At 60.0% G+C, this 12,362-nt stretch overlaps 1 protein-coding gene across 6 annotated transcripts; it reads left to right on the top strand.

The window, feature by feature from the left end:
• Window positions 1-2,291: 2,291 nt before the first annotated feature.
• Window positions 2,292-9,929, top strand: DHDH (dihydrodiol dehydrogenase). 6 transcript variants are annotated; one of them, XR_016224439.1, is made up of 8 exons: window positions 2,343-2,456; window positions 3,014-3,125; window positions 3,942-4,105; window positions 4,685-4,725; window positions 4,815-4,937; window positions 8,182-8,306; window positions 9,430-9,583; window positions 9,781-9,929. XR_016224439.1 is itself a non-coding variant. In NM_001195678.2 (7 exon segments), coding segments are annotated over 7 exon segments (1,008 nt in total). In that variant the 5' UTR covers window positions 2,292-2,366; the 3' UTR covers window positions 9,891-9,929.
• The last annotated feature ends 2,433 nt before the right edge of the window (window positions 9,930-12,362 follow it).

Here is a 12,362-nt window from a genome sequence, read left to right as displayed (position 1 = left end):
CCAAGCCCTGAATGAAAGCGCTGAGCACACTTGGCGATGGGTGCAGGCCAGCCCTGCCCGGCGCGGGCGCATCGGGGAAACGGCCCACAGGCGAGACCCGGATCCCGCTGCAGGAACCCGGGGCCGGCCCTGCGGCTCTGCCGGGGAAGCTGCCGCCCGGGTCGCCGCGGTCCCGCAGCCAAGCACGGGTTCGGGCCCCAGCCAGCGAGGACCGCAGTACCCGTGTCGCACAGCAGGGGGCCCGGCTCCAGTCCTGGCTCCCTGCTAACGGGCACGCCGGGAGCAAGCCCGTGGCGGCTCAAGCGCTCTGTTCCCTGCCACGCACGTGGGAGACCGGGACGGAGTTCCTGGCTCCTGGCTTCAGCCTGGCTGAGCCCCAGCACAGCTACTGCAAGCATCTGGGGGTGAACCAGCCGATGGGAAATCTGTCTCCCCCGCTCCCCGCCTCTCCTCTCTCTCTGTGTAATTCTTGACTTTTGAATAAAATAAATATATCTAAAAAAAAATTAAAAAGCTGGAGGAGAAAAGTGTCTGGGAAAGCTTCCCCGAGCTTTCTCCATCCCCGGGGTCTTCCTGCCAGTCCCTGGGCACACAGGGCAGGAGCTCCCACAGGAAGCCATCCGCATCGGCCTCGGGCACCCTCTGACCTCCTCTGCTTTCCTAACCTTTAAAAAACTCTAGGCCGGCGCCGCGGCTCACTAGGCTAATCCTCCGCCTTGCGGTGCCGGCACACCGGGTTCTAGTCCCGGTCGGGGCACCGGATTCTGTCCCGGTTGCCCCTCTTTCAGGCCAGCTCTCTGCTGTGGCCCAGGTGTGCAGTGGAGGATGGCCCAGGTCCTTGGGCCCTGCACCCCATGGGAGACCAGGAGAAGCACCTGGCTCCTGCCATCGGATCAGCATGGGTGGCGGCCATTGGAGGGTGAACCGAAGGCAAAGGAAGTCCTTTCTCTCTGTCCACTCTGCCTGTCCAAAAAAAAAAAAAAAAAAACTTTTGAAAGGGCCGCAAGTAATGTAAGCAGAACGCGACACCCTGGTTAAACCCGGGCACTTCAGCCCTCCAGGGAGGGATCCACAGTTGGTACACTGCTTCTAAAGGTGCCTGGAGCTTGGTGGAGTTATGTTGGGACGTAAGGTTTATATCTTTAATGTTTAAGTCAATTCCAGTCTCTTCCAAAGTTTTATTTTTTAAGATTTATTTATGTATTTGAAAAGCAGAGTTACAGAGACAGAGGGAGAGAGAGAGAGAGGTCTTCTATCTGCTGGTTCAACTCCCCCAAGGGCCGCAATGGCCAGGGCTGGGCAGGGCCAAAGCCAGGAGCCTGGGGCGCCATCCAGGTCTCTCAAGTGCCTGGGCCATCTTCTGCTGCTTTCCCAGGTGCGGCAGCAGGGAGCTGGATCAGGAGTGGAGCAGTCGGGACTCGAACCGGTGCCCGTACAGGATGCTGGTGTCACGGGCGGTGGCTTAACCCGCCACACCAGAAGGCCAGCTTTATCTGTATTTATTAGAGAGAAAGAGAGAGAGAACTCCCATGCCCTGGTGCACTCTCCTGGTGCCTGAAATGGCCTGGGCTGGGCCAGAAGCCAGGAGCTCTGTCCACGTCTCCCTCGTGGGGGGCAAGAGCCCAGCAACTGGATCCATCACACTGGCGCCAGGAGCCCAGGAACCCATGCACTCTGATGTAGGACGCCAGCGTCCTCATGCCCGGCTAACAGCAGCTGCTCCACGAACTCTTTGTAGGTATAGGATAAAAAAACGATATATAGAGTATCTGATAGCATCCCTGGGCACCGGCATGTACGGGGGGTGGTGGTCACTGACCCTCCCAGACGGGTTAGGGGGACTAATGCATCCCTCTGAAAGCGGCCAATCTGCCGGCCTGAAATAATGACCAGGGCTCCCTGGGCCTCAGCTCCCCCCACCCCGTGGAGGAGGAGCGATAGAGCCCGGATCACAGGTCCAGCCCAGGAACCTGTGGCCCGGGGCCTGGCACACACGGACCGCGCAGTATAAACACAGTATCTGGATGACCTTGTCACTCTCCGCCTCTCTCCCCCTCAAAGGCAGCCGACTCTCCGGGGAAACAGCGGGGTTGGGTGGAAAGGAAGTAGGGTCACGAGAGCGCCCAGAGCACAAGACCCTTGATCCCTAAGATCTGAGCCGCAAGCATGGGACGCCCCGCCCCCGCCCCGCCCCTCCGCGCGCTCTCCCAATGGGCTGGCGAGAACCGAAGAGCTCGGCCTCGGCTTTGAGACACGCGGCCAATGAGAAGCGGTGGAGGCGCGACGGGGGCGTGGCCCACCGCGGGGAGACGAGGACTCGCCGGGAGCCCGGAGCCGGCGCCACAGCTGCTCTCCGGCTGGCGACGATGGCGCTGCGCTGGGGTGTCGTGTCCGCCGGCCTGATCGCCGGCGACTTCGTGACCGTGCTGCAGGCGCTGCCTCGCTCCGAGCACCAGGTCCACGCCCGCCCCGGGGTCCCGGGCAGAGGCGGGGCCGGGGGTCCGGACGCCCAAGGCGGCGCCACTCCGCCTGTGCCCCGGTGGGGTCCAGGCCCTGCGGGGGTATGCGGGGGGCTTGGCCTGGGCAACTGCCCCGGGGCGCTTTGCGCAGTTGTTGGAGACGCAGCGTGCAAAGACGCTCCACGCCCCCCACCCCGCCCCAGATTTTCGTGTTTCTAGAATTTATTTGAAAGGCAGGTGGACGCAGGCTGCCCACTTGCTTGCAACAGCCCCGGGCTGGGCCAGGCCGAAGCCGGGAGCCAGGAGCTCAACCCAAGCCTCTTCCGTGGGTGGCAGGGACCCGGGCGCTTGGACGGACCCGGGACTCGTACCCCGCCGCTCCGACATGGGCCGGGGGCGTTCCACGCTGCGCCCCACGTCCCTCCCGCCGCGGGCCTCGTGACGCCTCCTGGTCTTGAATCCCGGTTATCCGCAGACCTGTCTTTCCCAACCCCTCCCCCGCTACCGCCTCCCGCGCCTCGGGACTTAACCTCCCCTCCTCGGGCGCCCCCCAGGTGGTGGCGGTGGCCGCCCGCGACCTCCGCCGAGCGGAAGAGTTTGCGCGGACTCACGGCATCCCCAAGGCCTACGGGTCCTACGAGGAGCTGGCCAAGGACCCCGACGTGGGTGAGTGCGAGGGCGGCGGCCCCCGGGGCGGGGGGGGGGGGGGAGACCTTGGACCGGGAGGCTCCGGGAACCGCGCCTTGCCCTGGGGCCGGCTGCCCGGGTTCAGCAATCCTGGCCCTTCACTTTTTTTCTTTGGGGTTGCAGCTCATTGTATCAAGCCAATGATACCTTCTTAAATAATAAAGGGAAAATTATAAATTTGTTTAGGATACAGTTTCTAAATTCTCAAATCTTAGTATTTGGAAGTTTGGGGGGAAAATCTTTAACTCGTTGCACAAAATGACAAAAAGTACTTGTATTTCTGCTTAAGCATGATACTGAAGCTGCGTAGATTGTCAGCCCCCAAATTTCTTCTTATTTCTTTAACATTTGTTTTATTTATTTGAAAGGCAGTTAACAATGAGAGAGAGAGGGAGAGAGAGAGCTTCCATGTGTTGGTTCATTCCCCAAATGGCTGCAACCATCAAGGCTGGGCTGATCTGAAGCCAGGAGCTAGGAGTTCTTCCAGGTCTCCCATGCGGGTGCAGGGAGCACCTGGGCCATCTTCTACTGCTTTCCCAGGTGCACCAGCAGGGAGCTGGATCAGAAGTGGAGCAGCCTGGGCTTGAACCTGCGCCCATATGGGATGCTGGCAGTGGCAGGCTGCAGCTTGACCCCACTAAGCCACAATGCCGGCCTCAGCTGGCCCCAAATTTCTAAAGGCGGCCAGGGAGCCTGGCCAGGGTTCCAACAGACCCCGCGGCCGGGAACCTGTGTTCTGATTGGCCTGGTCATGTGGGCGGGGTGCTGACCTGCCGCCGTCCATCCTGCACCCAGAGGTGGCCTACATCGGCACCCAGCACCCCCAGCACAAGGCCGCGGTGCTGCTGTTCCTGGCGGCGGGCAAGGCCGTCCTGTGTGAGAAGCCCCTGGGCGTGAACGCCGCGGAAGTTCGCGAGATGGTGGCTGAGGCCCGGTCCCGAGGCCTCTTCCTCATGGAGGTGAGGGCGGAGGGGCCCCTGCAGCGCCGCTGTCTGCCCTGGGACATGTGGTTGCGGGTGGGCAGCTGTGGAGGAGCCCCAAGGAAGGGGAACCATCAAGATGGTCCCCATTGGGCAGCCTCTGTGAGGCACGCCTACCATGGAGTTCAAGACGGTGCCAGCAGTTAAGATGGCCGCCAAGCCTCAGTGGGCAGTGCCAGCAGTTAAGATGGCTGCCAAGTGGCACCTGGAAGCTATTGCCGTGCTAGGGAGTGTCCCAGTTCCCGCTTAGCTTGCTGTAGCTTCTGCCAGGAGTAGCAATGGCTGCCATGCACTTGCCTGCGTCTCGGCTGGCTCCTGTCTGCCCGGCAGCACTGCTGGGTCTCCCAGGCTTCAGACTTCCACAGGGGTGGGTGGTGGAGACTGACAGTGCCTCCCGGTCCTCCCGTGTCTTGCCAGGGTCAGCGCTCGGTCCGTTTATCCCATCCTCAGTTTTGTTGCCAGCCCATGTGTGCCTGACCCTGTACCGGGAGGTGTAAGACACACCAGGTGTGGATTTAGCGTGAATTTTCCGTGTCCTGTCTGCTCTCTGCTCCGCAGGCCATCTGGACTCGCTGTTTTCCTGCCGTTGATGCGCTGAGGTCGCTGCTGGCCCAGGGAGCTCTGGGGGACCTGCGGGTGGCTCGGGCAGAATTTGGGGAGAACTTAACCCAGGTGCTCCGGTCCGTAGACTGGGCCCAGGCTGGCGGCGGCCTGCTGGACCTCGGCATCTACTGCGTCCAGTTCATCTCCATGGTCTTCGGCGGGCAGAAACCCGAGAAGATCTCCGCCGTGGGAAGACGCTATGAGACAGGTACTGCGGCAGGGAGTGGGAGTGACCCCGTCTCCCTGGGCGCAGCACAGTGAGCACGCGACTCCTGGCCCAGGAGAGTCAGGGTAGGCGGCTGGAGGAAGTTCCCACCAGGGTCAGAAGGCTTCGGAGTCACAGGCTCTGCGCTGGGATTTTGCTTCAAGGTCTTCGCCCAGACTCGATGTCTCTGCACCCCGGTCACTTTGCAGCTGAAGTGGCAGGTGCCATGGGGGTTAGTGAGAACCTACTGGAGACAGAGGGGAAGCGTGGAGAAGTAGAAATAATTAGATTTTTAAAAAGAGATTTTTATTTATTTGAGGGGCAGCGTTGCAGACAAAGAGAGAGAGAGAGAGAGAGAGAGGTGTTCCTACTGCTGTTTCACTCCCCAGATGGCTGCAATGGCTTGAGTGGCCCAATCTGAAGCCAGGAGCCAGGAGTTTCTTCCGGGCCTCCCATGCAGGTGCAGGGGCCCAAGGACTTGGGTCATCTTCCACTGCTTTCCCAGGCATTAGCAGGGAGCTGGATCGGAAGTGGAGCAGCCAAGACCTGAACTAGCGCCCATATGGGATGCCAGCTCTGCACGTGGAGACTTAACCTACTTCGCCACAGCGCTGGCCCCAATAATTAAAATGTTTTCGAGTTGTCTCAGTGAGCCTATGCTACTTAACTACCGCAAAACGTACTGATGTCAATAGTGATTCCTTATGAGCTTGTGATTTGTGGGTTGGCTCCTCTGTGGCTCTCGCGCCTGCAGCCGCAGTCGACGGGTCATTTAGGGCTGGGGGGTTCAGGATGGCCGCAGTGATGTCTCGCAGGTGTAGGCTGTTGTCCGGGGGGCCTTGGCTCTGCACTGCACAGCTTCTCCAGCGGGCTGGCTGAGGCTCATCCGAGCCCTGCTCTCAGAATTCCAGGTGCAGCAACCAACAGAGGGCAGGCGCCCAGCGAAGCCCCTGCTGACATCATGTTGGCTGCCGGCCCATTGGCCACAGCAAGTTGTACAATCAGCTCGGGCTGCAGTGGGGAGCAGGGGGGGGGGGGCAGAGCTGACAATGGAAGACAGGAGGGAGTGGCGAGTGTTGAGCCCACTGCTTGATCCACCTGCAACTCACATTGGTGTGCTGGGGTTCAAGTCCTGGCCCTGCCTTCCAATTCTAGCTTCCTGCTCATGGCTGCCCTGGGAGGCAGCAGGTGGTGGCTTAAGGAGGTGGGTTCCTGCCGCCCACTTGCAAGACCCAGATGGAGTTCCAGGCCCCAGGCTTCGTCCTGGCCCAGCTCCCGTGTTGTGGGCATTTGGGTTCTCTTTCTGTCTTTCTGCCTTTCACATACATTACATAACTAACAATTTGAATTTGTAAAACCCAGGAGGGCAGTGGAGGATGGCCCAAGTGCTTGGGCCCTGCACCCGCATGGGAGACCAGGAGAAGCACCTGGCTCCTGGCTTCAGATCGGCGTGGTGCGCCGGCCGCAGTGGCCATTGTGGGGTGAACCAATGGAAAAGGAAGACCTTTAAAAATAAAAATGAGGCCGGCGCCGCGGCTCACTAGGCTAATCCTCCGCCTTGCGGCGCCAGCACACCGGGTTCTAGTTCCGGTTGGGGCGCCGGATTCTGTCCCGGTTGCCCCTCTTCCAGGCCAGCTCTCTGCTGTGGCCAGGGAGTGCAGTGGAGGATGGCCCAAGTGCTTGGGCCCTGCACCCCATGGGAGACCACGAAAAGCACCTAGCTCCTGGCTCCTGCCACCGGATCAGCGCAGTGCGCCGGCTGCAGCGCGCCGGCCACGGCGGCCATTGGAGGGTGAACCAACGGCAAAGGAAGACCTTTCTGTCTCTCTCTCTCACTGTCCACTCTGCCTGTCAAAAAATAAAAAAAAATAAAATAAATAAAATAAAAATGAAAAAAAAAGAAAGTGGGAGAGGGGACACCTGCTGGGGGTCTTTGTGGCGTCCTTGCCAGTGCAACCCTGGGAAGCGTGACTACAGCGCTTTGGAAACCTGTTGTGCAGGGAGCCGGCTGCTTCCACGGGAAGTGGGGACTGCCCGAGGGCACAGATCGGGTGTCCCCACGGGCAGAGGAGGGAGCAGAGGTGCCGAGCGGGCGGGCCGCGGCGTGTCCTGGTGCCCAGAGCCGGCACGGGTGACGCCCTGGGCTCGTCCACATGTGGCTCACTACCCACACGGGTGCCAGGGGCCCGAGTGCCCGAGGTGTCACCTCTGCCTCCCAGGCCCTGGACGGTTAGGAAGCCGGAGCCAGGATGAGAGCATCGAACCCGAACCCCGGTACTCAGGTGTGGGAGGCAGCTGTCCGAGGTCGCTCTCTCTGTGCTGGGTGTTTGTGTTTGTTTCTTTCTGGTGTGTACTTACTCACCTGTTTCGGTAGCGGCTTTCCTGGGAGGCATAGGGTCAGATACCATGCACTTCATTCCTTTAAGGTGCAGAATTCATTCCGTGGTTTGCACTGCAATGAATGTTAGAATGATTGCATTGCTCCAGAAAACCCTGTCCTGTTAGCAGGACACACACACACACACACACACCCGCCTCCGTCACACACACACACACACACACACACCTCCATCACACACACACACCCGCCTCCATCATACACACACACCTCTGTCACACACACACACATACCTCCATCACACACACATACACACACACACACACCTCTGTATCACACACATACACACACACACCTCCATCACACACACACACCTCCATCTCACACACACATACACACACACCTCCGTCACACACACACCTCTGTCACACACACCCACCTCTGTCACACACACCTCCGTCACACACACACACACCCGCCTCCGTCACACACACACCTCCGTCACACACACTCACACACCCACCTCCGTCACACCACACACACACACACAGACACACACCTCCATCATACACCCGCCTCCATCATACACACACACACACCTCTGTCTCACACACACACACACCTGCCTCCGTCTCACACACACACACACACACACACACCTCTGTCTCACACACACACACACCTCCCTCCTCCCCTCTCGCACCCAGCCCTGTGATCTGCAGCTCTGGATCTGCTGGCCTGGGGCGTGCCCTCTGGGGAGGTTGGGGGCGGGGCATCCCAGGCTCCTCCTCCTTCCTCTGCTGCTGCAGACGGCCAGTGCCGGGCAGGGGCTCCACACAGGGTGTGTGAGGCCTGGGCAGGCTGAGCCCCGGCGACCCAGCCCCGCCCTGCCCTGTGACACCCCTGCAGGCGTGGACGACACCGTGACTGTGCTCCTGCAGTACCCGGGAGGGGTCCACGGCAGCTTCACCTGCAGTATCTCCTCCAAGCTCTCCAACACGTGCTCCGTGAGCGGCACCAAGGGAATCGCCCAGGTGAGGCCGCAGCAGCCGGAGCTGAGCCGGCGGGGGCGGGGCCTCTGGGCCCCTGGGGAGGCTGCTTCTCTCGCTCCATCAGTGGCCTCAGGCCAGGGTGCGCTAAGCAGCCACAGGCAATGCCAGCACCTGGCTGCTCTGCTTCCGGTCTGCCTGGACAGACAGCAAATGATGGCCCAAGGACTTGGGCCCCTGCCACCCACCTGGGAGACCCGGATGCAGTTCCTGGCTCCTGGCTTTGGCCTTGTTTCCAAGGTGGAATCTGGGTGTTACCAAGGTCGGGGTCCCTTGGCTTCCTGGGACCCCTGTGCAGAATAAAATCCTGATGTTCTTAGCACCGGCTCATGGGGGGATTCGGGCTTTTTCTTGGGCTTATTTTGGTTTTTCAACTTTAAGTTGTTTATTAGAGACACAGACGGAGAGCTCCCGTCTGCTGGTTCGCTCCGTGGATGCTTACAGAAGCCGGCACTTGACCCAAGCTGAAGTCAGGAGTTGGGGACTCCATCCAGGGCTCTTTTAAGGGTTTATTTATTGCAGAGTTGCAGAGAGAGACACAGGAAGACAGAGACATCTTCCATCTGTTGGTCCCAATGGCTCAGCACAAGCCAGGCTGAAGCCATGAGCCTGGAGCTCCATCCGGGTCTCCCACGCGGGTGCAGGGGCCCAAGCACTTGGGCCACCTTCCACTGCTTTCCCAGGTTCATAAGCAGGGAGCTGGATTGGAAGTGGAGCAGCCAGGACTCAAACCACTGCTCCAGTATGAGATGCCGGCGTCACAGGCAGCGGCTTAACCCAGTGCGCCACGAGGCCGACCACTGCACCTCTGCATTTCTATTTATTTTGGCCCAGACTGGGAGGTGGGGCCCCAGAGCTGAAGGGAGGGTCTCCTTGCAGATTTCAAGGTGCTGGCGACCTGAGCATCGTCCTCGCAAAGGGGACCCAAGAGAAGCCTTTGTCTCCAGGCCGAAGCAGGCGCAGAGAGCTTTAGGGGTTTAGGGTGATGGTGGAGCTTCCACAGAGCTAAGCCCCTACGACTGGGGAGGAGAGGAGGAGGGGTCTCCCAGCCTCCCTGGGGCGGATGCAGGCCCGCCCTCACTGCAGGGCACCTCCGATCTCCCTCCAGCTTCTGGAACCTTGCTGGTGCCCAACGGAGCTGGTGGTGAACAAGGAACGCAAGGAGTTCCCACTGGCCCCAGAAGAGAACAAGAAATTCAACTACAGAAATGGGATGGGCATGAGTTACGAGGCCCAGCACGTCCGGGACTGCCTGCGCAAGGGTAAGGATGTGGAGCGAAAGGGGGACCCTGCCTCCCACTCCCCCCACCCCATTGCTGGTCAGAACTACATCTCCCAGGACCCCCAGGGCATCCATCCACCTACAACCCAGTACTACTGCACCCTATGGAATTCTGGGAATTGTAGTTCTGGTCTGGCGTGCAGGCAGGAGGGTGTAGTAACTGTGGTCTCTCCCCAGGTCTGAAGGAAAGCCCTGTGATTCCCCTGGCGGAAAGTCAGCTCCTGGCTGACATCCTGGAGGAGGTGAGGAAGGCCATCGGAGTGACCTTCCCCCAGGACAAGCACTGACGCCTGCCCTGAAAAAATAAAGTTTTCCTGGAGGTCTTACGTGTTGGTGGGAGTGGCTCGGCCGGACTAGCGAGCCTCGTGCAGGGCCCTGGAGAGTGAGCTGGGTGGGATGATGGGCAGAGAGGGAGGAAGGCCCCATCAGGACCACGTTCCACGCGGTTTTTGGCACACGACCCACGTCTTCCTTGGAAATCTCTCTCTGGCTCCCAAACGCCACCCCACTTTCATTCTGTCACTGTCCCGGCTGTCACAGCCTGTCCTGGACTTCCGCTGCATTGGTCAGGTTGTATCTTCGGGCAGTGTTAGAGGTGTGACGCCCTTGGCCTGGCCGGAGAGGGAAGGCGCAGGAGCTCAAACCTTCAGGCTGAGGCCGGCGTCGGACCAGAGCCTGGCTTCCTCCGTCACCGCAGGTCCCAGGCGCTGGTTAAGCAGCGACCTGGGCCGCGGAGCCAGGCGGTGCCTGCGCCCTGGGGAGCCCCGTGTCGGGGGTGTCCCAGCCGCACTCCCTCCCGGCCCTGCCTTTATCCCCTCATCTGTAAAGGGCAGAGGCTCCCAGCCAGCCAGGAGCTCCCAGTGGGACTGTGTTGCTAAGTGAGGGCGTTCAGGAGGTATTGGGGCCCCTTCCACGGTCTTCTCGGCTCAGCGTGGGTTTCTAGGGACGGGCAGCTCACGGTGCGTGGAGCAGCTTCTGCGCCTTAGGCTTCATGGCTTTTTTTTATTATTTTTGACAGGCAGAGTGGACAGTGAGAGAGACAGAGAAAAGTCTTCCTTTTGCCGTTGGTTCACCCTCCAATGGCCGCCGCGGCCGGCGCGCTGCGGCCGGCGCACCGCGCTGATCCGATGGCAGGAGCCAGGAGCCAGGTGCTTTTCCTGGTCTCCCATGGGGTGCAGGGCCCAAGCACCTGGGCCATCCTCCACTGCACTCCCTGGCCACAGCAGAGAGCTGGCCTGGAAGAGGGGCAACCGGGACAGAATCCGGCGCCCCGACCGGGACTAGAACCCGGTGTGCCGGCGCCGCTAGGCGGAGGATTAGCCTAGTGAGCCGTGGCGCCGGCCAGGCTTCATGGCTCTTAAATGGCACAAACCCGCTGCCGTGGCTCCGGGGCCTGGGCAGCCCACGGTCAGCGTGCCAGCAGTGTGGTGCCCGCTGAGGGCTCCCCCTCGGCTTCTGTGTCCTCACTCGAGGGAGGAGCCAGGGGGCCCCCTCCAGCCTCTTCTGGAAGACTCAGCTGCCAATCTGAAGACGGAGCCTTGGGATCCAATCGCCTCCCACCTCGGGTGTTCAGGTTTCCATACGTGAGTTGTAGGGCGACACACAGCAGACCCTAGGAACTGCCCAGCACAGTATCTTTCAGGTTTTTATTTATTTTTTATTTTAAAGGCAGAGTTACAAAGAGGCAGAGAGAGAGAGAGGTTTTCCATCCACTGGTTCACTCCCCAAATGGCTGCAATGGTCAGAGCTCTGCTGATCCAAAGCCAGGAGCCAGGAGCTTCTTCCAGGTCTCCCATGCAGGTGCAGGGGCCCAAGGACCTGGGCCCTCTTCTACTGCTTTCCCAGGACACAGCAGAGAGGTGGATAGGAAGTGGAGTAGCTGGGATTCTAACTGGTGCCCATATGGGATGCCAGCACTGCAGGCAGCAGCTTTACCCACTATACCACAGCACCAGCCCCTATTTATTTTATTTATTTATTTTTAAATCTTTATTTTTTTGCAAGAGTGACAAGGAGATACACAGAAAGAGGTCTTCCATCTGCTGGTTCACACTCCCCAAATGGCCACAGCAGCTGACGCTGGGCCAGGCCAGGGCGAAGTCTCCCACGTGGGTGGTGGAGGACCAAGCAACTGGGCCATTTTCTGCTGCTTGCCCAGCTGCCTTGGCAGGGAGCGGGGTCAGAGGCAGAGCAGGTGGGACTTGATGCAACGCTCTGACGTGGGATGCTGGTGCCACAGGTGCACAGGTGGCAGCTTAACCCGATGAGGACTTTTTCTTTCTTTCTTTCTTTCTTTCTTTCTTTTTTTTTTTTTTTTTTTTTTTTTTGAAAAGATTTTTTAGAAAAAATCTTACAGACAGGGACAGTGTTGTGGGGCTCAGGCCAGGGATTCCAGGAAGAGGAACTGCCAAAGAAGCTCGCCAGGGGGCGCTCTGCAGCCAGGTCTCCCACGTTGGGGGCAGGGAGAAGCACTGGAGCCGTCACCCGCTGCCTTCCCTGGCACACGAGCAGGAAGCTGGATCGGAGGCAGAGCAGCTGGGCTTGGAGCCAGCGCTGTGCTGTGGGATGCCCGTGTTGCAGGGGGCAGCTTACCCTGCCGCGCCAAAACTCGCCCCCCCACGCACACGCAAACCCACAAGTGGCTTCACCGCCTGACTCCAGCTCAGATCCTGGCTGTGGTGTCACCCGGTCACCCGCAGCTTGACTGGGGCTGAGGGGTCTGCTTCCCCAGCAGCTCACCTGGCGGGGCCTTGGGGTCC

The sequence above is a fragment of the Oryctolagus cuniculus genome, chromosome 18 (assembly GCF_051225735.1).
Source record: "Oryctolagus cuniculus isolate XC-2025 breed Fujian yellow rabbit chromosome 18, ASM5122573v1, whole genome shotgun sequence".
NCBI lineage: Eukaryota > Metazoa > Chordata > Mammalia > Lagomorpha > Leporidae > Oryctolagus > Oryctolagus cuniculus.
This window is presented reverse-complemented; position numbering and strand designations above follow the sequence as displayed.